The 26,020-nt window shown below is 50.6% G+C and overlaps 4 protein-coding genes across 16 annotated transcripts in view; 1 reads left to right on the forward strand and 3 right to left on the reverse strand.

The window, feature by feature from the left end:
• The first annotated feature begins 46 nt into the window (after nucleotides 1-46).
• Nucleotides 47-4,094, forward strand: PQBP1 (polyglutamine binding protein 1). Of its 8 annotated transcripts, none has more exons than XM_059678958.1 (8): nucleotides 47-243; nucleotides 539-623; nucleotides 1,843-1,896; nucleotides 2,288-2,399; nucleotides 2,617-2,729; nucleotides 2,926-3,240; nucleotides 3,696-3,759; nucleotides 3,898-4,094. In XM_059678958.1, the coding sequence occupies exons 2-8, from the start codon at nucleotides 557-559 to the stop codon at nucleotides 4,052-4,054; spliced, it is 882 nt and encodes a 293-aa protein (XP_059534941.1). In that variant the 5' UTR covers nucleotides 47-243; nucleotides 539-556; the 3' UTR covers nucleotides 4,055-4,094. The 8 variants fall into 8 exon arrangements, with proteins under 8 accessions (XP_059534941.1, XP_059534945.1, XP_059534939.1 ...); XM_059678956.1 differs by lacking the exon at nucleotides 47-243 and adding an exon at nucleotides 250-358; XM_059678957.1 differs by lacking the exon at nucleotides 47-243 and adding an exon at nucleotides 254-354.
• Nucleotides 4,095-4,154: 60 nt separating this feature from the next.
• SLC35A2 (solute carrier family 35 member A2) lies at nucleotides 4,155-13,383 on the reverse strand. Of its 4 annotated transcripts, none has more exons than XM_059678952.1 (5): nucleotides 13,154-13,383; nucleotides 11,175-11,357; nucleotides 7,626-7,777; nucleotides 5,772-5,918; nucleotides 4,155-4,465 (listed from the first exon to the last, which is right to left on the reverse strand). In XM_059678952.1, the coding sequence occupies exons 1-5, from the start codon at nucleotides 13,242-13,244 to the stop codon at nucleotides 4,355-4,357; spliced, it is 684 nt and encodes a 227-aa protein (XP_059534935.1). In that variant the 5' UTR covers nucleotides 13,245-13,383; the 3' UTR covers nucleotides 4,155-4,354. The 4 variants fall into 4 exon arrangements, with proteins under 4 accessions (XP_059534935.1, XP_059534934.1, XP_059534932.1 ...); XM_059678951.1 differs by having other exon boundaries at nucleotides 5,772-6,508; XM_059678949.1 differs by lacking the exon at nucleotides 4,155-4,465 and adding an exon at nucleotides 4,619-4,694 and having other exon boundaries at nucleotides 5,772-6,508.
• PIM2 (Pim-2 proto-oncogene, serine/threonine kinase) lies at nucleotides 11,224-21,852 on the reverse strand. Of its 2 annotated transcripts, none has more exons than XM_059678954.1 (7): nucleotides 19,758-21,851; nucleotides 19,516-19,625; nucleotides 18,776-18,826; nucleotides 16,236-16,608; nucleotides 15,641-15,817; nucleotides 15,321-15,542; nucleotides 11,224-11,357 (listed from the first exon to the last, which is right to left on the reverse strand). In XM_059678954.1, exons 1-6 carry the CDS (start codon nucleotides 19,816-19,818, stop codon nucleotides 15,379-15,381), a joined length of 936 nt encoding a protein of 311 aa, XP_059534937.1. In that variant the 5' UTR covers nucleotides 19,819-21,851; the 3' UTR covers nucleotides 11,224-11,357; nucleotides 15,321-15,378. The 2 variants fall into 2 exon arrangements, with proteins under 2 accessions (XP_059534937.1, XP_059534936.1); XM_059678953.1 differs by lacking the exon at nucleotides 11,224-11,357 and adding an exon at nucleotides 14,464-14,664 and having other exon boundaries at nucleotides 19,758-21,852.
• Nucleotides 21,853-23,263: 1,411 nt separating this feature from the next.
• The window catches only part of OTUD5 (OTU deubiquitinase 5), a 29,620-nt gene continuing 26,863 nt past the window's right edge, over nucleotides 23,264-26,020 (reverse strand). The window contains exons 7-9 of one of the 2 annotated variants that reach the window (XM_059678948.1): nucleotides 24,839-25,028; nucleotides 24,637-24,750; nucleotides 23,264-24,341 (exon numbers count right to left, since the gene is read on the reverse strand). In XM_059678948.1, coding sequence (XP_059534931.1) covers nucleotides 24,220-24,341; nucleotides 24,637-24,750; nucleotides 24,839-25,028 — 426 coding nt within the window. In that variant the 3' untranslated portion in view covers nucleotides 23,264-24,219. Of the gene's footprint in view, nucleotides 24,342-24,636; nucleotides 24,751-24,838; nucleotides 25,032-26,020 lie in introns of both variants that reach the window. The other variant, XM_059678947.1, reaches the window with a different exon arrangement.

Below are 26,020 nucleotides of genomic sequence, written 5' to 3' on the forward strand. Positions count from 1 at the left end.
TCATTTCCAGTCTTGGGGAGAGACGGTCCGCTCTGTGCTTTGGAAGGAAAGAGTCGCGTGGTCCTGGTGATTCTAGCGGTGACGACAGGGACGCGACCTGTCTGACAGCGTTCCCCTACCTGCGTGACTCTATTGGTAACGTCGAAGGACGTGCATATTTTGAAGCCGGAGGACGTGCTCCCCTGTGCATCCCCATCCTAGCTCTTTGGTTCCTCCCACCCGGCAGTCTTTGGGGGACGTTAGGTGAGACCATTTCTGTAGCGTGGGGGAGCCGCGCTTGCCCCCTACGGCAATGGGCAAGGCCAGGGCCTAGGAGAGGAACTGGCTTCTGGAGCGCTGGGCCTGAAGAGGAGGGTTGGTGAGAATTTTGCTAATATTGCCACCTATCCCTTCCACCTTTGAGCTCAGTTTCGTCTGCCCAGCTACTGGTGAGGTGGTGGGGGTCCAGATGAGCATCCGCTGGGGAGGAGGCTCTTGGTTATAGGATCGATTCAGATTTTCTTTGGAGCTGGTTTTCAGTCTGTCCATCCATCCCTAGATCTTCCTGCTACTCGCTATGCCGTTGCCCGTTGCTCTGCAGACCCGCTTGGCCAAGAGAGGCATCCTCAAACATCTAGAGCCCGGTGAGAGCGCTAAGAGCAGATGAGCCTACCACGTGCCCGGCTTGACAGGCACTTTGTTGTTGATACTGCCACTTGTATGATATATGGGCCTACTGTGCACCAAGCAGTGGGGTGGCAGGCTTTTTTTGTTAACCATACGGATTCCTGACACCCATTCCCACTGGGTGTCAAGTATGGGGTGGGGGTGAGAATCTGGGGAAGGCAGACATCCTTACTATTGACAGCTGATACCTATTTGGGCCTACTGCATGGTGGATTCAGTCCATCCATGGAAGTGATAACAGAGTACCTAATAGAAGTATACATGGCATGTACTGCAGTCTCCTGTGCCCAAAGAAGTGGCAGGATGCTGATACTGTGTCCTTTACCATAATGGTAATGTTCTTTTGGACCTACTGCGGTGCCAGGCACTATGCTGGTGGTATATAGGTTATTGTTCACCATATCAATATGTGTTTTGGTTGTACTAAGTTCCTGGATACACATTATGTTAAGTCTATTCAGTGCCAGGCCCTGTGCACCTAATTTTTTTTCTGATGGTATATACCTTGTTAATACCAATGATTATAGCTGACATCTCTTTTGGGCCTACAGTGACAGGCACTATGCTGTTGCTGAAATATACATTTCATTGTTATTTATATCCACAGCTGAAGTCCATGACAGGCCTACTGAGGGCCTGATATTGAGTTGACAATATACCTTTTTTATTCTACTGATGTTAATTGACAACAGTATGTGTCAGTCCAGTCAGAAACTGAATGGACTCAGAGCAGTGTTTGAATAAATCCCTTGCTATCCAAATTCTTGCTGTTAAAAATACAGAAGTCAGAAATCCCCGACTTCCTAAGCTTGGGAGTGGAATAGATTTGGACACTTTTAGAGAAACTTCTTGCTGTTTAAACTCATTTTATCCAAATTGATTTTGGTAGTGTGCTGCTATGTACTCTTTGAGCTCAGGAACTGAAAGAATATGGATAAATCCCTATCGAAACTCTGAAGCCAAATAGGCTTGGGTATCACTGTATCTCATATCAGGGGTGGGGAACGTCCCGCCGGTGAGCCATATAAGACCCGTGAAATCATTCGGTCTGGCCCTGCCAAGGCATTAGGAGTGAGTTAATGAAATGTTTGACCAACTATAGCAGGCTAATTTTTAAGTTGATAATTTTGTATGGCCCGTGAATGATGTTATAAATATCCAAATGGCCCTTGGTAGGAAAAAGGTTCCCCACCCCTGTCTTATCTGAAACCAGGAACAGGACAGATTTAGGTACGTACATGTTTTGGTAAGTTCACTATTTATTTATTTGTTTATTTTTTTCAAACGATAAGAGAACATTTATTTGGAAAATCATAGAGGTAGAAGAAGTAATTTATAGAGGAAATGGCCTCAGGAAGGGCCCTTGGAGCTTGGGAGTGAGGAAGGTGATGGTAATGCGCCTGGGGGAAAGGGGAGGGGAAAGGGAAAGGCGCCAGCGGGAAGGAGAGCTCGAAGTTCACTGTTAGATGCTAGGACTTGGATTGTGAGCGCTATGTGCCATGGCTGGTGAGATCCGGCACACGCACACATGACCGTGTGAATGTGAGCGTCTCTCCAGGCCCAAACTGTAGGATGAGGATCCCTGATACTTACCGCTCTCCTCCTCTGCCTGTCCTGGCAGAACCAGAGGAAGAGATCATTGCTGAGGACTACGATGATGATCCCGTGGACTATGAGGCCACCCGGTTGGAGGGCCTGCCACCCAACTGGTACAAGGTGTTTGACCCTTCCTGGTAAGCTTGGAGACCTTCGGGGGGTGGGGGGGAGCTGACTTCTGCTTTCACCCTTCCTGTGCTGTCCCTGGCTTTGGGGGAAATGGGGGACACAAGGGAAGGGACCTGGAGGGTCCTGACATGGGGTAGGTATAGGTAGAGATTGGGAGGCAGTTGAGGCTACAATGGGGAGGACATTTGTGCCGACACTTCTTCCCTCCCTCCCACTGCCCTTCAGCGGACTCCCTTACTACTGGAATGTGGACACAGACCTGGTGTCCTGGCTCTCCCCACACGACTCCAACTCCATCGTTACCAAATCTGCTAAGAAGGTCAGGAACAGTAATGCAGGTGAGTTGGCAGGTCCCAAGGTGCCTCACGCGCTTCTAGCGTTTCTCAGAAAGGGCTCAGTAAATGATAGTGGGTCCAGGAGGGACAGGTGAGACAGGCCAACCCAGCCCCAGGCAAGAGAGGCTGGCAAAGGCAACAGCCCCCTGGGTTCTGAGGTGGGAGGTAGGAGGTCACTTCAAGGCTTTTGTGTCCCCAGATGCTGAGGAGAAGTTGGACCGGAGCCATGAGAAATTGGACCGGAGCCATGAGAAATCGGACCGGGGCCATGAGAAATCCGACAGGAGCCATGAGAAGTCTGACCGGGGCCACGAGAAATCAGACAGAGACCGTGAACGTGGCTATGACAAGGTGGACAGAGAAAGAGAGCGGGACAGGGACCGGGACAGGGATCGGGACAGGGACCGGGACAGGGACCGTGACCGTGGATATGACAAGGTGGACAGAGAAGAGGCCAAAGAACGGCGCCACCATCGTCGGGAAGAGCTGGCTCCCTACCCCAAGAGCAAGAAGGGTAAGCTAGCCAAAGCCGGTTTGGCTCAGTGGATAGAGCGTCGGCCTGCGGACTGAAGGGTCCCAGGTTCGATTCCGGTCAAGGGCATGTACCTGGGTTGCGGGCACATCCCCAGTGGGGGATGTGCAGGAGGCGACTGATCGATGTTTCTGACTTTCTATCTCCCTCCCTTCCTCTCTGTAAAAAAAAAAATCAATAAAATATATTTAAAAAAAAAAAAAAAGAAGGGTAAGCTGAGCAGGGCTGGACCCGGGTAAGGCTGCAGGCACAGGGGTGCAGCACATATGGAAGCCCTTACTTCCCTTCATGCAAGTGCCTGAATCCGGGGTTTGGGAGAAGGTGCTGCAGCCATGGCAGCTGTGGACTCCATTTGTGCTTGCAATGGGGGAAGCTCAGTGATCAAGTGGTCCCTTGTGCCTCCATTGAAGACCTTGTTCTGCCACCTCCTTCCACAGTTTCAAGCCGGAAGGATGAAGAGTTAGACCCAATGGACCCCAGCGCTTACTCAGATGCACCCCGGTAAGTGACATGGACCCCCTGTACTGGTGATCATTCCTTTCTGCCTCACTATCTCCTTCCCTGACTCATCAGTTGCTTGGGAGGGGGTTGCCTGCTACATCCCACACTCCCACCCCCTGACCCTCTTGTCATCCCCAGGGGCACCTGGTCAACAGGACTCCCCAAGCGGAATGAGGCTAAGACGGGTGCAGACACGACAGCCGCCGGCCCCCTCTTCCAGCAGCGTCCCTACCCATCCCCAGGGGCTGTGCTCCGGGCCAATGCCGAGGCCTCCCGAACCAAGCAGCAGGACTGAACCCTCGTGGTTTTTAATAAAAGCTTTACAGTGGCTTGAACCCACCAGGCCAGAGTGTTTTCCTTCTCTTGTGTTTTTGAGGCTTTCCAACCCAAGGTGGCAAGATGCAAAACAGTTTATTTGCAAGAACTCACCTAAGAAATACTGTGGGGTGGCAGGGACGTGGGGGCAGCAGGGGCTAGAGGCTGAGATGGTTCCTATCTGGGCCCTCCGTTATCAGACAGTTTGGGTGTGTCAGCCCTGTGTGGAGGTGGGGGTGGTGGGGATAGGGGGGATCGGTGTCTGCCTCCTCCCCCACCCCTAATACTGATCAGAGTTTGGTCCTGGCTGAGCCAGGGCAAGAAGGGAGGACGAGGCCAGGCCAGCATCTTCAGTCCCAGCAGCTACGAACCCTTCACCTTGATGAGCAACCTGTGGTGGAAATGGGAAGGAAAGAAAAACACAGAAAAGCTGGGGTGGGCTGGCAGGCAGGCATTCTGAGCAAGCGAGGGTGACAGCAGTGAGCCTGGTAATCCTGGGGTTAGTAATAGAGCCCATGTGTAGAGAGCAGGTCCCCTGGGTCAGAAAGCTACACGTGGACTAAATAAATACAACATCTTTATTTGGCATTAGGTATCCTGACATTGGTTCATTACAGTTCCTTAAAAAACAAAAAAATCAGAACAAGTTAATCAAAAATAAAGGTCCAATGGCCCTATTTACACATAGCAAAGACAGCCCAGGCATCTCCCAAGCATGCGCACGGGCACAGACACCCCGCCCCCCCCCACACACACATACTTACACACACCCGGGAGACAGTTAAGGGGTTAATAAGCTTTGAGGAATGCATGGGGCAAGTTCCATATTTCAGTAACTTTAAGACACACACACACACCCTCCCCCATGAATTAAGGATGCCTCATTCAGCCAGTGGGGTAGCAAAGAGTATGGTTGGCAGCTTTATTTTTTTCTCTCAGAAAATAACCCTGCATCTGGCAACTGACAGTATTTCTTAGATTCAGTGATTCAGCCACTTCAGGGACCTCCCTCCTTGCTTTTCCCATACCCTGGATCATCAATTATCTGATTACACAAATCCCCAAACCACTGAAAACCACATAGTCCCCATTTCTGGATCGGCTGATGCAAAATTGCAGCTCTCGCCTCGACCTCTCCCAGAAGAGACCGACTTTCAGGGGTCTCGGTGTCAGGGAAGCTGCCTGAAGGCCACAAAAGGAGCTGCTAACATGATCCAGCGTGGTGGTGAAGGAGAGCAGGCCTGGAGCTATGGGAAATGAAACCCCACAGGCAGGCATCAGTCATTATTAAAGAGCTGCAGGATTTTTGTCCAATTTGTCCTTACAAAGGTACAGGGACTACTGGGAGGGACTCTCCCAGGCATGAGACAGGACACCTCTGGCTGAAGGAGGGAGGCAGATAAAAAGGCCTTAAATGACAATACCCTCCCCAACCTGATCCTCAAAGGGGTGAGACTGGGACAGAGGAGGTGGCTCTAAACACCCCTCCATGGGAGGGGGGGTTCAGCGGACAAGGAAGGGCCCGCCCAGCCCCACGCCCCTCCCAAAGTCTCAAGGACCTGGGATAAAAAACCTTAAACCCCAGAGAGGCCAGGCCCTAGGGGCAACTTGGGTCCTGCAGATGCCCAACACCCTCCACCCAGTCCCCCTCCCTGTCTCCCCACACCGTTGCCAGCCCTCACTTCACCAGCACTGACTTTGGCAGAAAGGGCTCCGTGTTGAGGTCTCCACGGTGGGAAGACAGCTGTGGTGGTGGTGGCTGTCCAGGAGGCTGCTGGTGAGTGCAGGGCCCAGAGGCCGAGGTGGAAGTAGAAGCTATGGCTTTGGCTGCACTTCGGGGAAGGCTGTAGAGGTAGACGGCGCCGATGACCAGCCCGGCACCAAGGGCAAACAACGGGTCCACGTGGAAGCCAAAGAGGCGGATGGAGGCAACAGTGGACAGCACGATGGACAGGGAGGTGGCAAAGCCCTTGAGGATGTTGTCAGCGTACTTGACAACAACAGCCACCAGTAGCCCGCCAAACGCCTGGTTGAGCACCACGCCCCAGACAGCAGGTGTGTACCCGAAGAAGAAGCCGCGGTGGGCCACAGCGGCGCCCTCGGCCCACCAGAGCCCCACCAGGCCCAGCACTGTGCCAAAGAGGCCCAGCTGCAGGTTGCGCAGCCACACGGAGCCTGAGCTGCCTTTGAGGATCTTCTCAAAGTAGACACCTGCGAAGCCCGAGGAGAGACAGGAGGCCACGACAGCTGTTAGGCCCACCCCAGGGTTCTGATCCAGTGGCCGTGGGCCCCCACCACCGGCTTGCTGTGCCTGGACAATGGCGACACCCGTGAAGAGGAGCAGCAGGGAGGCCCACTGCAGCCGGGAAAGGCTGCGGTTCAGCATGAGCACGGAGAACAGGGCTGTGGTCAGAATCTTCAGCTGGTACGTCACCTGCGAGTGGCATGTGGAAGACACTGAGAGCTGCCGCTGACCCCCGACATGTGCACATGGGGGACAGCACCCACTGTGGGCCCCCAGGCACAATGCGGGGACAGGGTAGATGACAATAAAAATAGCAAACATTTCCAGCTGCTGCCCATTGACAGATGTGGCTAAATTGCTCTGAGGTTCCTCCCAGAAGGTACACAGAAGGTTGACTGTGCAAGAAGTCCCCGGCCACGCCCAAGCCCACATCCCAACCCCATTTCCTGGCTGTGTGATGAGGGAGAAAGCACTTGCCCTATCCGAGACCTGACATCTGCTGTCAAATATGGCTGGTGTATGTCAAACACCTCACACAGAAAGTAATGAAAGAATGGTAGACACATCATGATGAGGGAGGTCTTGATCAATACCTGTTGATACAAATGAGTCTGCCATACAATATTAGCAAATTATGTGCTGGGTGTGGGTGTAAGCACTTCATGTGAATTCATTCATTTAATCCTCATGTATGAAGTGCATGCTATTGTAATGTCTAATTTAAAGATGAGAAAAGTGCCCTAGCTGGTTTGGCTCAGGGTTTGATTCCTGGTCAGAGCATATGCCTGGGTTGCAGGCTCGATCACCAGTGTGGAGCGTGCAGGAGGCAGCCAATCAATGATTCTCATCATTGATGTTTCTATCTCTCTCTCCCCTTCTCCCTTCCTCTCTGAGATCAGTAAAAATATATTTTAAAAAAATAAATAAAATAAAATAAAGATGGGAAAACTAAGGATCAGGGATTTTAAGTGACTCACTCAACAAATCACACAGCTAGAAGATCGAGCTGGGATTTGAACCTGGACAGCCTGGCCCCTGAATCCAGGCTCTTTAACCATCTCATAAGACTGCCTGAAAAGAGCCTGAAGCTTATCTATCATCAACCAAGGTCTCTTCCCGGGTATCATATCTTTCAAACATCCCAGCATCCCAGTGAGTAGCTATTACCATTTCCATTCCCATTTCTCACGGATGAGGAAACAGGTCAAGGGAGTTGCCTGGATATTCCAAAGGTGATAAGAGCTCCCGCTCTCTGCAGCCCCACCCCCGCCAGTTCCTCCGGGGCCATGCTAGGCTTGTGACTCACCTGGAAAGTGGCAGCTGGTAGGTTGGAGATGGCAACATACTGGAGGTTATTCTGCAAGGTGTAGATGAGAGAGGGCACTGCAAGCTTGAATGTGTCCACATACTGCACCAGGACAGCCTCGTGGAGGAAGAGGACCAGATGCTTCACGTTACCTTGGTGGATGGAGGAGAGCCCTTTTAGCACTGACTACCAAAGACAGGGATCCTCTGCAGGCTGGGACTAGGCCTGGTCCCGTGTCTCCCCACCACACTGCCTCCCTGAGGACTAGAATGAGTCTGTGCTCTCAATTTCCCTACAGAAGAAGCACGTCTCCAGCAGGCCTTTTGGATACTCAGTTGGATAAATACAGCAGTCCATTAACACTGGACGCAACACTGTGTCTGAGAATCACAGGCCATTATCTCACTCATCTTAGAGCCTACCTCCCTGGCGCAAAGCCCCATTCAGGGCAAGCACTCAATACACATTTGTACAATGAACTCATCAGCATTAAGTAGGATATTGTGAAGCAGGAGCCCAAGGAGTGTAGGTGGAAGGCTGTTTATCAAATAGGGATACTTTTGCACTCCACTTGTAGACTTAACCTAGCTCCTTACTGGCCTGCAAGCTTTCTGTCAGCCCTACACACACCAAGCAGTTACCCTCGACACATGGAAATACGCACGCTTGACTGTTAAGCAGAAAGTCTGGTTGGGACCTGCTCCAATCAATCAATGAGAATACTTTCCTATATAATAAGGCCTTTGCAAAGCTTGTCCCACTTTTTTGGCAGTTCGGTGTCACTCCTCAGGGAAAACCCAACCACTCCACAAGATTATTGTGGGACCTGTCGATGATCACTCACATTCCCTGTCCTTGCCTTTCGTGGCATTAACCCCAGGAGTAATTATCAATGTCTAACCCCTTACCCAAGTTTCCTGGGCCCAGGTGTTTGGGTGCTTAAAAATTTTCAGGTGTTAGAAAGGTAACATGGTCAAAATACTACATACTTCATATAACACACACGACATAAATGGGCTACACACCATAATCAAGCACATTCATATTCCTACCACATGAGAAAAAGAGAAACACACAAATATATCAATAGCCCCACATCAGGTCAGGCCAAGCTTTACCACCAAATTCAGAGACAACAAAAGTGGTGTGTGTGTGTGTGTGTGTGTGTGTGTGTGTGTGTGTGTATGAAACTGTAGGTAAGAGATGAAAGCCTGTGACTAAGTCTGCAGCTATTTGTTTCTCCTCATCTAATATATCAGCCCCATGAGGGCAAGATGCAAGTCTGCGCTGTTAACACCCTTTTCCACAGCCACGGCAAGGCCTGCCATGCAGTATTCACTAGAAAGTGTCTGAGAATCAATCAGGAGCAGAGCAGGTAGGTCCCTAAACTGCTGTCTCCCAGGGCCCTGGAGTAAAGAGTGGGTAAGAATGTCTTGTTCAATGTAAGTACTGAGGGCATAACCACATGCAAGGCCTTTATAGAGAAATGACTTGGCAACATTTTAAAGAAGAAGGCCTTCAGGGAGGTGTTTAAATTAGGAGATAAAGCTACCTTATAGGAAATACAGAGGATAGAAGAACATGTTAAATACAGAGGATAGAACTGCTGGGAGGCAGTCAGCAAAATCTAGGTTACCCAAAGTCTATAAGACAAATGACCTGGTTTCTTCAACAAATTAGAGAGAGAGAGAAAAAAGAATTGGAGGGAAATATAGAGGTTAACAAACTCAGAAGACCTTAACCAAGTATAAAACACTGATCTTGATATAAACTTGACTCAAACACTGATACAGAAAACAGATTGACAGCTGTCAGGGAGGAGGGTGGTGGGAAGCTCATTGAAAAAGGTGAAGGATTAATAAAACACAAACAAACAAAAACACCGTCTAGACCAGCCGTGGGCAAACTACGGCCCGCGGGCCGGATCCTGCCGTTTGAAATGAATAAACTAAAAAAAAAAAAGACCGTACCCTTTTATGTAATGATGTTTACTTTGAATTTATATTAGTTCACACAAACACTCCATCCATGCTTTTGTTCTGGCCCTCCCGTCCAGTTTAAGAACCCATTGTGGCCCTCGAGTCAAAAAGTTTGCCCACCCCTGGTCTAGACTCTAGACAAATAATAGTATGGTGATTTCCAGAGGGAAAGGGGGGTGGGGAGAGGTTGGAGATGGTAAAGGGGGAATAAATGGTGATGGAAAGAGACTTGACTTGGGGTGGTGAATATACAATATACAGATGATGTAATATACAATTGTTGTACCCCTTAAACCTATATAAATTTATTAACCAATGTCACCCCAATAAATTCAATAAAAAAACTTGAATCAAATACATTTTAAAAAATGTTTATGACGCCCTAGCTGGTTTGGCTCAGTGGATAGAGTGTCGGCCTGTGGACTGAAGGGTCCCAGGTTCGATTCAGGTCAAGGGCACATGCCTGGGTTGCGGGCACATCCCCAGTGTGGGGCATGCAGGAGGCAGCTGATCCATGATTTTCTCTCATCACTGATGTTTCTCTCTCTCTCTCTCTCTCCCCCTTCCTCTCTGAAATCAACAAAAACTATAAAGAAATACATGTGGGACATAGGGCAGGTCCTCAAATAACATTGTTTTCTTTAATGTTAGGCATTTCAATATTTATAACACTATTGTGTTATAAATATTGAAATGCCTATGAACTTAACTCATTTGTATCGATTAGCCTGTGGTAAAACTGGTTTCATTATACATTTAAAGTTGCTGAACCTATTGATGACATTAAGTGACGACTTATTGCACTTCAATATAATAAGGTGGGGGGGCGTAGGTAGGCAGACATATAGATTGGCAGTGAGTGGATAATTGCTGACTGGTTTTTTTGTTTTGTTTTGTTTTGTTTTGTTTTTATTAATCTCCACCTGAGGATATTTTCTCATTGATTTTTAGAGAGTGGAAGGGAGAGGGAGAGACAGAGAAATATCAATGTGAGGGAGACACATTGATTGGTTGCCTCCCGGGGATGCAGCCTGCAACTGAGGTACATGTCCTTGACCGGAATTGAACGTAGGATGCTTCAATCCAAGGGCCAATGCTCTCCATCCACTGAGCAATACCGGCTAGGGCTCATTGACACTGTTTAATAGCAGAGTGGCCATCAGTTGAAAATTGTTGAATCTGGGTGATGGGTACATGGATATTTTCCTATTTTATCATTCTCTCTGATTTTGTGTTTGAAGTTCCCCATAATAAAAAGCTAAAGAGACTAAATAAATCATCATGTAAGGGTCACCTGCCACTGATGGGTCCAGACTGGCTCACTCATTCAGGGTTTGGGGTATAAAAGTATAGATGGAGCCACTCATAGCTGGAGGAACAAGGCAGCTTGGCTGCACTTACACACTTCCCAGGCAACTCCACAGATTCAGAGATATTCCCCCAGCAAACCCTCCATGTGGGTGCAGGTCTACACACACACACACACACACGCACACACACACACACACATACAGAGGCAGAATCCTACTGGACAACTCCAGTACAGCCCCCGCCCCTCCCTGGCTCATACCCCTCTTCTGTGCGAAGAGTAGCAGCAGGCAGGTGAGACCTTTGAGCACCTCGGCCATAACCACAGCAGTAGTGGCAAAGAAGCGGTCGCCAGGCAGCGTGCGGGTGTAGCGGATGCTGAGGATGAGGGAGGCATTCTGAACCACCAGCACGGCTAGGGATATGTATTTGAGGCGCCGGTGAGCTGTGGGGAATGGAAAGAGCAAAGGGGAAGGTGTCAGAAGCTGCTTGGGGCATAGCCATACCACCACCCTCCCCTCTCCTTTTCAACCAGGATCCTCCTAGCCACCACTGCTTTCTCTTCCCTCTGCCTGCCCATCCTAACCTGATGAGGATCACAGGAAGAAGACCCAGAAAGGTAGAAGTGGGCCGGGCCCATACCTGGAATCCTTCCTGAGGTGTTAGGAAATGGCCAGGGCAGGACCTGGCCACCCTGCTTCCCCTGAGAAGCAACTCTCCCAGAAAATATTACCAACTACAGTCTCAACATTTATTGAGTGCTTACTGTTTGCCTATCACTGGGCTAAGGGATTTATATGGATTACAACACACCCCAATATTGTTCTGATCTCTGAAGGAACTATAAGGACTCCCATTTTATGGATGAGCTAACTGAAGAGTTATATGTAATGTTGCTTCTATTTAATGAGGGGTTGTTCCATGTAAGGAATGATACTCTAATACAGGGAATGAGACCACCGTATAAAGCAGTGGTTCTCAACCTTCCTAATGCCACGACCCTTTAATACAGTTCCTCATGTTGTGGTGACCCCAACCATATAATTATTTTCGTTTCTACTTCATAACTGTAATTTTGCTACTGTTATGAATCGTCATGTAAATATCTGATATGCAGGATGTATTTTCATGGTTACAAATTGAACATAATTATAGTGATTAATCACAAAAACAATATGTAATTATATATGTGTTTTCCGATGGTCTTAGGCGACCCCTGTGAAAGGGTCGTTCGACCCCCAAAGGGGTCGCGACCTGCAGGTTGGCGACCCACAGGTTGAGAACTGCTGGTATAAAGCATGTTCACTCCCTAAGAAACAGCCTTTCCCGCAACTAAGAAATTATTTTATTCTTCCACACTCAGAATGGTCTCTCCAACCCCTCCCTCCTATGAGGACAGATTCTTTCTGACCCAAAATAATCTAACAAATAAGATATGATTCCCACACTGTCCCAAGGATTGAGCCCCATATAATCAATGATTACTTCACCAAAAATGGTCTGGTTCCTTCAATGATATAAGGAAATTTCCCTTTATTCCACATGGTCCAGTCCTCCAACCACTGCATTCCTCTACCTCCAGACGAAAATTATTCCTTGTTTTTCTCACACAATGAACAATCCTGGCTATAAGGAAGAGCCTGGCACCCTAAGAACGTCCTTTTTCCGCCCTATAAGGAAGGACTGCCCCCCCCAACATATAATAAACCTCCATTGGGAGGGGACCCCCAGATGGCCTGCTCCTCATATAATGAAGGATATCCCCATCCTCAAAATGGACTCTCTAAATCACATAAGGAAGGACCTGCCCCACCCTAACTCACAATAGCCCCTGTCCCTTTATAAGGAAGAACCTCCACCCGGAATAACCTCTCCCTTGTATAAAGAGAAAACTCTCCCACCCTCGGAATGGTCTCTCCTTTCCATAAGGAAGGACCCCCCCACACACTCAGAATGGTCTTAGCCTCCCCAAGAGGAAATATCCCCCTAGACTCAAAATAGCCTCTACTCTCCCTATGCAGAAGAGACCCCCCCATCACCCTCAGGATTGATTTTTCCCACCCTCCACACACTCACAATGGTCTGTTCCTTCTTCCCTCCCCACCCATCCTCACCCCCGCTACACACATTGGTCGGTCCGTATGGGATGCTCCCTCTCGCTTCAGTCAAGCACCTTCCTGATGTCCCCCAGCTATCCTACCCCTGCCCCGCCGCCGACCGCTTGGCCACAGCCTGCCTCACCCGCACTCATGGTACCAGGCTCCAAGGCCCCCGCGGAGACCACTCCTGGCCCGGCCGCCGCGGTGGAAGAGCCAGACCCAACCGCTGCCATGTTGGCATCTGCCTGGCCCGTCCCCTCGGCAACAGCAGGCCACTTCCGTGTCCGTCACTTCCGCTTCCGGGCCTCTAGGGTACGCTAGGACGAGGGGAGGGCTGACCAGAGCAGTGGCTTTCCTTTAGTCTGGTCCAGACCGCCGTTTTGTAGCCTCAGGATTTCGATTCCACGTGATAGGGAGATCGGGCGTACGGCCAGCTCAGCACCGCCCCGCCCTCAGGGCACAGCCTCTTCCCGTTACTACGACCCGCCCTCTTCATTGAGATCGCTTTCCAGATCACCCGCCCATCCCGTCTCGTCGTCTCATTGGTTCAGTTGCCCCGCTCTTATCTCCGTTCTTTATTGGCATGGTCTTCTGATGGCACCACCCTTTCCACACCAAAACTAGGTCTTTCCTGGTTGGACTTGGAAGTTCCTCTTTCCCCTTTCCAAGAGAGGACCCACCCCCCCACCCCCTTTGTGCGCCTTAGGGCTTTTGGGAGCAAAATGATGTTTGAGGAGGCGGGGCAGGTGAAGGTCAGCCAGGTAATCTAAATCAGGGCAGTTTAGAATATACAAGTGAAAGGGCACAGGAGAGTTTAATTGAGCCAGAGAAGGGAGGGCAAGTAAGCCAACATTGAGATGGAAAAGAACTAAGTGAACTGGTGAGAGGCTTACCGGTTAGCTTTTGAAAGCAGGGCAAGAGAAGGAACAGCTGAGGTGGGGACAAGTGGAAACAAGATAGAATAGGGAAGGTAAGTCAAGAATTAAGGAAGAGAGATGAGCACTTAAAGGTAAAAGGGAGAGGTGAAAAGGTAAGGGCAAAACAAGTGTTAGAAATCAAGGGCTGGTAAGATCCCACTCTGCATTCAAACTTAGCCCCACCCTCACCAATGGCCTGAAAGGGCTTTTCTTTTCCCACGTGGAAGGGATTTACTTCCTCCCTAGAATTGGGGGGGGGGGGGTGTTCCTGCCCCAAGCTAGCCATCTTTAATCAGGGATGTGTCCCAAACATCTTCAGTATCTGTGTCCAATGGAGCCCTTCTGCACCTACTGGTCATTGCATAAGAGCTGGGGAAGGGGCGCTGTCAAGTTTTGTGTGAATCCATAAAAGATCTTTAGGAGGGCACCACAAGACAGGCTTCCTGAGGGCAGAGGTGAGATCCACTCCATCTCCCTCTTGGCTCAGACGCAGCAGATGTTCCACAAACGCCTCACTGCAACTACAACTGGCCAGTCACTTGTGATTCTATTACGTTTATTAAATAGTGGGTTTCCACACATGGCTTTTTAAATAATCCAGGCATGTGGAGAAGGGAGAGGATGACACAGTTGGAGCTCCCTTCCTCCTAATACATAAGTATTTACATTTCAGCAACTGGACAATCCTGGCTCAGAAGGAGGCAGCAAGAATCCAAAAAAGGTGGAGGGGGAGGCCCTAGGAGAACAAACAACAAGACTTATTTCCCCCACCCGATCCCCCCAAAAACCATCCAACCCATCCTAGTGGACTCTGGTGGTGTCCATCTCCCATTCCTTCCCAAATCTTGGAAGTAGGGTTTCTCCTCACCAGAATAAGAGCACTTGGAATAACAGAGTAGGGTCCCTTCACCAAAAAAACCAAGACAAAAAAAAGAAAAAAAAGCCCTGGGATAACAATAGGGCATTACCTCCCCCAGAATAATCAACCCTGGGCTGAGGTAGGCAAGCAGCTTGACTGAACATGGAATCTTAACCTAAGCTAAAGGAAACAGTCCCTTTACTAAAATAAGAGCTGCTGGGGTATTCCAACAAAAGCACCCTTGCCCAAGTTAGAGCATTTCAACTAAGTTTGTGTGGTGTAGCAGGCAGGAGGTGCCAGTGTAAGGGTTGTAACACAGATTCCTGGGGCTCAGAATGGAATTAACTTCAACCAAATAAACATACTTAGTAAAATGAGAAGCAAGGAAGTCCCCCCTCCAGAATAAGAAACTGTAAATTCTGGGAGGAAGGCTCCTTAACAGGATTGGGATGGGGACTGGGCAGACTTGGCATATGTTTTCTGACCCCTGATCCCCAATCTCTGACCCTAGTAACACTGGATTTTTTAATGACCTGTAAAACCAGATCAACAGATATCCTATTTCTGTGGCATGGCCATGGGACAGCCCAACTAGGGCAGCAGGGACCAGGCCAAAGGGGCAGAACCCCCTTTAGGGGTATCAGGAGGTGCATCCTCAGCTGGTTTCTGCATCCAGGGATCCACCAGGATCTCCTCCAGTGAGGGTCGAGCAGAAGGTTTAGGGTCCAGGCACCGGCGGATTAGGGCACAACAGTCTGCAGGTCAGAAACACACAGGAAATTAGCAGTTAGTTGGGGGCACCAGTCCCTGGGAGGTATGGAGTCCACTGGGCTAGGGCCAGTGAGGGCCTCACCTGGGGATACATGGTCAGGGAAGTGGAGCTCAGCCTCCAAAATCTCCTGGTCCCTCTCGAAGGGAATGTCTCCGCATACCATGTCATAGAGAAGGATACCCAGTGACCAGACAGTGGCCGGGAGAGCATGATACTGGTGACGAGAGATCCACTCCGGGGGGCTGTATACCCTTGTCCCTGTATGTAAGCCAGAGGTTAGACCATTTTTTGATAATGCCCATCTTCCCACTCCCACCCCAGGAAGTATGGTCCTGTCACCACAGTAGGAGCTCTTTAAATATAGCAGCAGGGTCTCATCACCAGAATAAGAGCACTAAAGACAGCAGAGTCCCCTCATAGAACAAAAGCACTTAACACTCAGGAAACAGGATCCCCTCACCAGAATAAAAGCCCAGAACAAGGTCAGGGCACTGTGAGAAGATGGGCTTTTAACAGAGGGCAAGGCAGGAGGAGCCCTCAATATTAAAAATCAAGAACCTTATAAAGTTACAATGTAGGTCAGGGTTACACCCCAGCACTGGAGATCAAAGGTCAAGAGTCCATAAAGATATAAAAAGTAAAAAAATCTCCCCACTGAGATTTAGGAAAGTCTTACCATCAAAGTCAGTGTAGGGTTCATCATGAAGCAGGGCACCAGAACCAAAATCAATGAGTTTGATAGAGACTCGGCGGAGGTCTATCAGGATGTTTTCATCCTTGATGTCACGATGAACAACTCCACGGGCGTGGCAGTGCCGAACGGCTGCCACTACCTGGGTGAAGAGGCAGCGGCTCCGTTCTTCACCCAGCGGGCCCTGTTCTGTGATGTAGTCAAAGAGATCCTGGGCAGGCAAAGGCCGCTCAAGGACCAGCATGAAGCCCTCTGAGGTCTCAAACCAGTCAAGCAGGCGGATCACACCAGGGTGTCCACCACCTGCACCCACCTTCCACAGCAGTGCTACTTCCAGTGGGCATGTGACTGACTCTGACTGTGGGAGGAAACAGGGAGAGAGAAGAGAACAGACATTAGGCCAGTAGCTCTGAGGCTGACTTCTGGCCTGAACTTAAATCATAGCCCCTCAACCTCCTAACTATGTGGCTTTGAGCAAACCACTTCCTTCCCTGGGTCTGTTTCCTCATCTTAAGGGCTCAAACTCACACAGCCATTGGGAAGGTGATTAAAGCCAGAAGCCTATGCATGTCTGGCATGTAACAGGAGTTCAGTAAATATTTCAAGAACAAATAAAAGTGGTTCTTTTTAATTTTTTAAAAAAATCCTTACCAGAGGAGGATATTTTTCCCATTGACTTTTTTAGAGTGGAGGGATGGGGGGAGACGTTAAAGTTAGATACACTGATTGGTCACCTCCCATTCACAACAGGGGCTGGGGATTGAACCTGCAACTAAGATATGGTGCCCTTGACTGTGAATGGAACCCCAAGACCCTTTGGTCCACCGGCCGCTGTAACCTCTGAGCCAAATCCGCCAGAGATAAAAGTGGTTCATAAAGAAAGACTGGCCGAAACCGGTTTGGCTCAGTGGATAGAGCGTCGGCCTGCGGACTGAAGGGTCCCAGGTTCGATTCCGGTCGGAGGCATGTACCTGGGTTGCGGGCACATCCCCAGTGGGAGATGTGCAGGAGGCGGCTGATCGATGTTTCTCTCTCATCGATGTTTCTAACTCTCTATCTCTCTCCCTTCCTCTCTGTAAAAAATCAATAAAATATATTTAAAAAAAAAAAAGAAAGACTGTATTATGGAATATTTTTATCTGTTTTATTCACTGACATCTCCAAAGAGTTTAGAACAGTACCCTATGTACAGTAGGTGCTCAATAAGTGTTAAATAGATGAAAGCACTTTAGAGCATAGCATCTGGCACAGAGTTAGCACTAAATAAATACCATTACTGTGTAACAGTTTCTGTTTTGCTCACTGACATAGCTCAAGCACTAGCACAGTGCCTGGTAACAGGGTAGGGCTCAATACATAGTATGTGTTCAATAGGTGAAAGCAGTTAGTAGAAAAGAAGCTAGCACAAACTGAGCTCTCAATAAAGGTAAAATTTTCCTTAGTGCCTAGAATTGTGCCTAGCAGGTACTCAATATACTTTTGTTAAAAGTAGCTGAAAGCCGAAACCGGTTTGGCTCAGTGGATAGAGCGTTGGCCTGTGGACTGAAAGGTCCCGGGTTCGATTCCGGTCAAGGGCATGTGCCTGGGTTGCGGGCATATCCCCAGTGGGAGATGTGCAGGAGGCAGCTGATCGATGTTTCTCTCTCATCGATGTTTCTAACTCTCTCTCTCCCTTCCTCTCTGTAAAAAAATCAATAAAATTATATATATATATATATATATATATATATATATATATATATATATAGTAGCTGAAAGTGAGCGATTGTAAAGGAACAGGCACAAATTAAGAACTCAATGTTATCATATTTTTTTTTACTGTTACCAAGCATCTAGAACCGGGTTGAATGAAAGTGATTAGTGGGACTTGGAATACAGTAAGCTTTTTATGATGAAACAAAACCTGAGGCATACCTTGGTACTCAATAAAGAGCATTAATGTTACTAGCCACAAAAGCTGCCCCTCTAGAAAACCCACGTGGGCACAAGGACTTTCAGAAGTAGCCTTTCTGCCTGAGATGGCGCCCTCTGCTGGCCACTCCACCGATTTGCACAGCTGCAAACAGGTTTTCTCAAGGCGATGAAAATTCCGCTACTGCGCAGGCGCACCATCCCAGATTCCCGCCAGGGGGCGCTCCCGCATTTACAACTGGCCCAGACCCGCCCTGCCGTCCGTTAGCGCGCTAACGGCACAGAAGCAGCCACGGTCACCATGGCAACCAGTGACCTCTGCCCCCCCTTTTCCCACCAGCATGCCCCGCGGGCAGCCCCTGAGGCAGCATTTGGAGGGAGGACGAGAGAGGGGGGTTGGAGGGGAGAATCCAGGGCTCTAGGGGAACCAGAGTGAGTCAGAATTGTGTGGAGGTGTAGATGTCACTGCAGGGGAGTAAACACGGGCTGGGAGGAGTGATCTCCTCAGTAACAGGGCCCAGGGAGGCGAACAAGCCATAGAGAGGCAAGGGGGCGAGAGCGCCCATCATCAGCTATGGCGCCACCAGGTCAGGAAGGACTCCGAAGATACTCACCAGGGTGGACCAGCCCAACACGCGATTCCGGGGGATCACTTTGATGGCCACCTGGAGAAACGGGCGGGAGTTAAGGGGGCGGAAGATGACCCCCGGGTCCTTCCCAGTCCTGAGCCTCACCCTAGTCTTTGCGGCCCCAACCACACCACACTACACCACACCACGACCCCCAAAGAGCCGGGGCCTTCTCCATGGCCCGCCAAGTCCCCAGGACCAAGTTCACCTCTCCCACCGCCCTCAACCCTCGGCCCTGAGCTCTGTTCTCAAGCCCAGAACCTCGCAGTCCACGTTGTGGGCTCCAAATTTCTTCACACCCAAGCGCTCCATGTTTCAAATCAAGCCCCAAGACGCCCGACTGTGTCTCGGGGTCCTGTTCCTCAAGATTCCATGCTGGAGACCTTGTCCCCTAAATCCCCCAAATCTCAGCTCTGGGTCCCCACCTTCACACACATTTACACGTCCCCTGGATCCCGGGGTCTAGAGTCCTTAGGGTCCCCCGCTCCCTGTTTCACTCAGGCCCTCCCTAATCCCTGCCCCTCCCCCACACGCCCACCTGAGTCGCCACACACGCACTCACTCACGCGGGCGCGCTAACGCCCCCTGCAAGCCGGGTCCCGGCTCTTTGGACCCGACCTCACACATATTGTGGGATCGTTCCCAGTCAATCAGAAACCCAGCCGCGGGTCTCCCGCCCCCGCCACACGCACACCTGACCCTCCCCAGATCCTCGTGGCGGATACCTGGAGCCGGTCTGTGATGCGATGTCCTGCGAAGACTGTGCCAAAGCCCCCCTTTCCCAGCAGGGGGCCAAGTCGGTACTCGGCCTCGAACGCTTCCCGATCCTTGCCTCCTACGCAGGCAGAGGCGAGGAAGTCAGGGTGGCCGCGTGCTAAGCCCCGCTGCGACCCTCCCCCCTCCCACCGGGTCGCCCTCCATCGCCTCAGCCCGCCCGGCCTGGTAGCGGTAAAGAAGCCTCGCTCACCTGGCGGCGGTGTGGGGGTCACGGGGGCCACCGCGAGCCCCTGAAGAGGTTTGCTCAACATGGAGGAGGCGCTGCGCAGATTGAGCCCGCTGAGCCCGCAGGGCGTCGACGCCCTGGGCAGCGAGGATGGGGAGCCAGGACTTGGGGGCGCCAGGGTGGAAGGCGGAGAAGCCGGTGGCCCAGAAGCGCCCACAGACGGCGCAATGCTCTGATTCGTTGCGCTCGCCAGCCCCAACGCTACTGAGCCGGGGCACGCGCCTCCCGAGAGAGTCGCTCAGAGCGACGGCCCCGCCCACTTGGCTTTGATCAATCCGGACGCGGCACCTGCTGTACCCCAGCCAATCGGAGCCAGTCCTCATTTGCATACCACCCTCCAGGTCTCAAGTACCCCCTTATGCAAATACGCGCCCGGATCTTCCGTGGGGGCGGGGTCTGCATGCAAATGAGGGGGCGCGCGCGAAGAGGAAACCGGTTCTGGGAATCCCTTTGCAGCAAATGCATTTGTTTTGGTTGTTGCACGGGGTTGTTTTTATATATGTGCGTATATGTATATATAGAAAAAAAAACTGGAAAAAAAAGCTGCACCCCCTCCTTTCCTAGGAAGTTGGTTTGCTGCTGCCTCAAGATTAGCACGGAGATAACGCCAGGCCCAGCTTCTCAGAATCTGGGCCAGTGGCTATCCAGAACCCTGGCTCTCAAGGATGCTCCTCACCAAGGACAAGGGCCCTCTAGGTTAGGCGACCCATGGCCTCTGCCCTGAAACTGAAGCCGGGGATCCTGGAAGATTCTGTTCAGCTGCCAGGGAGGGCAACCCCCTGACCACTACAACAGGAGCATGCTGGTCAAAGGCAGCATCACAGAGAGGCGGCCTGTGGGGGTGTTTTTGGGGCTAAACCCGGCCAGCTGTGAGCCCAGTCAGCAGGTCCAGAATCTGGAAGGGCGGGGGGGGGGTGGTTCTTGAGATGGAGGAGCAAGCCAGAGTGGTGGTGGCTTGGGGGTGTACTCCAGGTGAGAGACAGGGGCTGAGAGGTGGTAAAAAACCCTTAGTCACAAATTTGAGAAAAACAGTCGGGCCTCATGCTGCAGGAAGACAGACATGCACTCCAAAGAGACACACATGAAGGACCAAATGAGATATACACAGATACGTATCATCACATTCATGTAAACTTATCCTAGACACACATGCAGACGTGCACTGTCACAAAGAGCTCCATCCACTGTCAGGCAGGCATGCTGCCAGAGAGTCATATCCCCGAATGACACAGATATAGTCACAGAAAGACAGGCACTCCAGAGAGATTCACGTAGACCTACATTACCATGTGACAATGACACAGAAATGTCTGTCAGACACACCACCAGAACTTGTCACAAAGGCACTAGCACCGTCAAATATGCACTGTCACATAAAAACTTGTACTGTCCCAGTAAGCCACACAAATGCTTGAGACACACATGCACTGCTGCAAAGGCAAACATATGTGATACCTGTGACGGATAGATCCAGTCATAGATATGCATGTACCCGCAGGCATACAGCACTGTCACTGACATTGTTCAGAAACAGCTGCCCAGAATCCACCACAGGAACACAAATGGACATCCACCCCATCAGAAAGAACCACAGATGCGCCATCACAGACAGAAACACACAAACATGCACTCAGTCTCAGAAACAGACACAAACTGTCATCATCTGGCACACCTGGAAGCAAGCCCTCATCACACACACAACTATAAACATTCTGTGAGATGCACATAAAGACTTGAACTCACTACAGTAACATATACACAGACAACACCCAAAAAGCAAATACACACGTTACTCTCCTTTATTCACCTGACATTTATTAGGGGTCTACTGTAAGCCTATCAGGCCCTGGTGGGAGTGCAGATATTAGAGACAGGTAAGTCAGGCATCATAGCCCTTACCCAGGAAGCTGATAGTACAGTTATTGGGGAAGGAGTAAAGACATATTTGGCCTGGCCAGTGTGGCTCAATGAGTGAGTGTTGACCCATGAACCAGGAGGTCATGGGTTTTTTTTGTTTGTTTTTAAAAATATATTTTATTGATTTTTTACAGGGAGGAGGGGAGAGGGATAGAGAGTTGGAAACATCGATGAGAGAGAAAACATCGATCAGCTGCCTCCTGCACACTCCCCACTGGGGATGTGCCCACAACCAAGGTACATGCCCTTGACCGGAATCGAACCCAGGACCCTTTAGTCCGCAGGCCGACTCTCTATCCACTGAGCCAAACCGGTCAGGGCAGGAGGTCATGGTTCACATGCCCGGGTTGCAGGCTTAATCCCCAGTAGGGGGCATGCAGGAGGCAGTCGATCAATGAGTCTCTCTCATCATTGATGTTTCTATCTCCCTCTCCCTTCCTCTCTGTGAAATCAATAAAAAACGTATTTAAAAAAGACGTATTTGTAGATAGATGGGAGAATGTGGATGAGGTCACACAGGGATTCTCAGAAGGAGACCCTCTGCACATCTTGAAAGACAAGGCCTAGGGGACAGGGGAAGGGCAAATTCTACACAGAGGCCCAAGATAACTGGAGGCAAAAAGAAGTAGGCAGGGGCAAATGGTGCTTACATTTCAACAGTAGAGTAAATATCTACTAATATTTGAGCTTTTGGAATGTGCTAGGCACTGTGCCATCATTCATTATGTTGACCATATGCATTCTCTCTCAATGCTCACAACCAGAGTGTGAGATAGTAGACATTAATCACCCCTGTTGTACAAATGGGCCACTTGAAACTAAGAGCCTGTGATATGACCAAGGCCAAATGGCAAGAAAAAGCTGAGGAAGGTTTGAAATCAACTCTCCAGCATACACGCGTTTGACCAATGATTTCAGACATCCCTCCGACAGCCACTCAACCAGCCACACCCTCGCCTGTAGAGTTGGGCACGCATCCTTACACAGGGGCCCCATTATTGAGGCACAGCAAAAAAGACACTTGACAAAACCTGGGGCCAGCCATCCTTCTCTGCCTTGGCTTTACCCCTAGGAAGATCGGGACACAGAACTGTCAGAGAACTGGGGGACATGATAAATAAAAAAGGGTTTAGCCATTCCTCAGCTTCTAAAACCCAGTGGAGGAGGTCCATCTGGTCCCTTCCACTGAATTCATGTGAAGCATCTACTGTACTTCCCAAAGTGTTTCCTCATCAAACGATCAGAAGAGCAAACATTTATGGCGAAAGAGGCAGGCAGAGAAGTTGGAAGTTCAGTCCCTGCCCTCAGCTCCCATCAAACCCCAGGGGCCACCGGCAAGGATGGAGCTTTCTTGGTGGTAACAGGTCCAGAGGTGGATTAGTAAGCAGTGAGTCAAATATGAACAAACTCAGCCCCAGAGAGATCCTCCTGGAGAGCATGCAGCCCTCAGAGGTCAAGCCAAAGCCTGTACCCTCGCTGTCTCTGTCCAGAGACCACCCCCCGCCACCACACACACACACACTCTGCCCCACACAGAATAGAGGCGCTCCAGGGAAACTGACATTTGGTTTTATTGTGCCAAGGACATTACAGATGGCGGATCTTGTCAACACCTGCAGGGCACAAGTGCCCCATCTGCCAAGGCTGCTCCCACTCCCCACACTCAAATCCTGAGTGGCGGCTATAATCCTCAAAGGTGCCCCCACCCCAAGATTACAGATACTGGTGGTGATGGAAGCAATAGGAATGCAGTGAGGTCAGAGTTTCATTGTCCGAAGCCCACAGGACACCTGCTACCCTTGGCCCCCTACTCCGCCCTGGCTCATACTCTAGACCCTGCCCATCTCCACAGAGCTGGAGGCCAGAGACAGCAGCACGTCTTTGTGCCCCCTCTGAGCCCCCCTGCCTGCCTGCCCCCAAACCAGAGAGATGCCACCTTCATAGAGTCAAAGCTGTTATCTATGTCGTTTTTGATTGATTAATTTTATACGATAAAAGTACATTTTAATAAAGAAAAAAATTCAACATTGAAGGCTCAGACATTCTTAGGGTTCTGGGAAGGGGAATCCCCCACTTCTTCCTCCCACTTCCCTGACATAGTTGTAGAGGTGGGGTAACAAGGTTTTCTTAACTTGGGAGGAATGGGGGTCAGGGAGGCTTTCTTTTGTCTGAATGTCTCTCCTCAGGGGCTGCCTGGCTGCCAGTTGCTTTGTCTCTGTGCCTCTCGCCTACCTTCGGCACCCTTGCCCGAGTCCCCTGTGGATTGCAGGGATGGTGCTGTGCAGGGGGCAACAGGGCACGTCAGCTGGGGAAGAGACAGATGATGGTGGTGGTGGCAGCGATGAGAGGGGGTGCAGGGATGGACCGGCAAGAGGGAGGTTGGGAGGAGGAAAAGAAGGAAAGCAAGGGAAGGAGGAAGACGGCAAGAAGGAAGAAAGCCAAAGGTGAGGCGGCACCGGAGGGCAGGAGTGGAGGGGTTGGGAGACGGTCTCCAGTCTCTGGGTCTCCATCAACTTTTGTCTGGGGGCGGATCTCTGTGCACTTTGTTTTTCTTCATACTGTCTAGGTATTCTTGTTGGGATACTGCCAGCACCGAAGCCAGGATCTCATCATCATCCCAGTCGTTCAGACCTGTTGGGCAAGAAGAAGGGAAAAAGAATGACGGAGCCTGTCTTTTCTTTGCCATTCACTGACCCCTGGCTCTGCAAAGATCCCATCCAGGGCCCTCTAACTCCTATTAGAAGGCTCCTCTGGGCCTATGAAACCCATTTAGAACCCCTCTAGGACAAATCCCTTGGGCCTAAAGGATTCCCTTTTTTTGGGGAGATGGCCAGAGGGTCCAGAGCCACTCCACAGAGACATACTGCTTCTTCCATCTCTCCCCAGCTCCCGGCTGGGCCCTGGTTCCTAGACAAAGGAGGCTTACCAAAGGCAGAGGGGGACATCTGCTGAATGAGGGCCCGGCACTCCAGAGCAGGGTAGAGGGACACGAGGGGGGAAGTCGCTGGGTCGGCCCCTGTTGAGAACTGGCTGCTTGTACCTGGGGCAGATGGACAGTCAGAGACAGGGCCCAGGACCCAGGCGGCACCTCCTAAGCCCTGCATGCTCCCTGTCAGCAAGTCACTGACCTGGTGCACAGGGTGAAGGAGGTTTGGCAAGAGCTAAGACAGTGCCTGGGGAAGGGGGCTTCATGCCCAGCTCGGCATGCAGTTCAGGGTGCTCGGGTGACCGCTGCCGCGGGGACCGGCTAGTCCACTCCTCCAGGCCACTGGAGGCGGCTGCTGTGGCAGAAGTGCACGTGGCACTGGCTTTCCGGGGCTGCTGTGGGGAAGGAGTAAGAGGTAAGAACCTACAACAGCCTCAACGTTCCTCTGCCCCATCCCTGCAATCCTGGCTGTGACACAGCTTCTACATAGGTCACCACCACTCCCAGTCACACCATGGACCAAAGGATGAAGGTAAGCTCCTTAAGCCTCCTCACACCCTCACAGCCAACTGATAGGAAACCTCCACCTTCAAAATGGATCCCGAGTGCCTCCCAACTCTCCCCCTCCCCCTTGCCTGCGCCATCAGTGGCAACCTGAACTACTGTAGCAGCCTCCTCCTCACTGGTCCCCTGTTCTACCCTTGCCACCCAGACTGAGTTCTGCAACCTGTTAAACCCTAAGTCAGATCCTATTCCTCCTTTGCTCACAACCCTGCAATGAATCTGCTTCACGCAGAATGAAGCCAAAGTCCTCATCACGGCCCACAGGTCCCTTCCTAACCTGGCGCCACTGCCTCTCTGACTTCTGTTCCACCACACTGGCCTCAGGCCGTTCCTGAATCCCAGCAGGGGTGTGCTACCTCAGGGCCTTTGCTCTAGCTGGTCCTCTCTCTGCTCCAGCACATGCACTTAGCTACCTCCCTCACCTATGGCTAGTTTTTGCTCAAATCTCACCTGTTCTGAGACCCACTATGCCCACACTATTTAATACTGTGAACTCCCAGCCCCACTTATTCCCTTTACTCTTCTCTATGTTTTTTTTTCCCATCCATACCACCTCTAAACCAATGTACTCATTATGTTTACTGTTTATTTTGTTCCACTCTTGCAAAAATGCAAGCATCACAAGGACAGGGATCTGGGCCTGCCTGGCTCACCAATGTACCTCTGTACATAGAACAGTACGGGCATAGACCTACAATAAATATTTGCTGAACAACTGAATCAGTGCTTGCCAACATCTACAATCATGCTAAACTTGTAATTCCTCAAATGTCTATATATCCTGTCCCGTCCCTGCCCTAAAATTTCCAACCCTCCTGTG

This window comes from Myotis daubentonii, chromosome X, assembly GCF_963259705.1.
Source record: "Myotis daubentonii chromosome X, mMyoDau2.1, whole genome shotgun sequence".
NCBI classification, from domain to species: Eukaryota; Metazoa; Chordata; class Mammalia; order Chiroptera; family Vespertilionidae; genus Myotis; species Myotis daubentonii.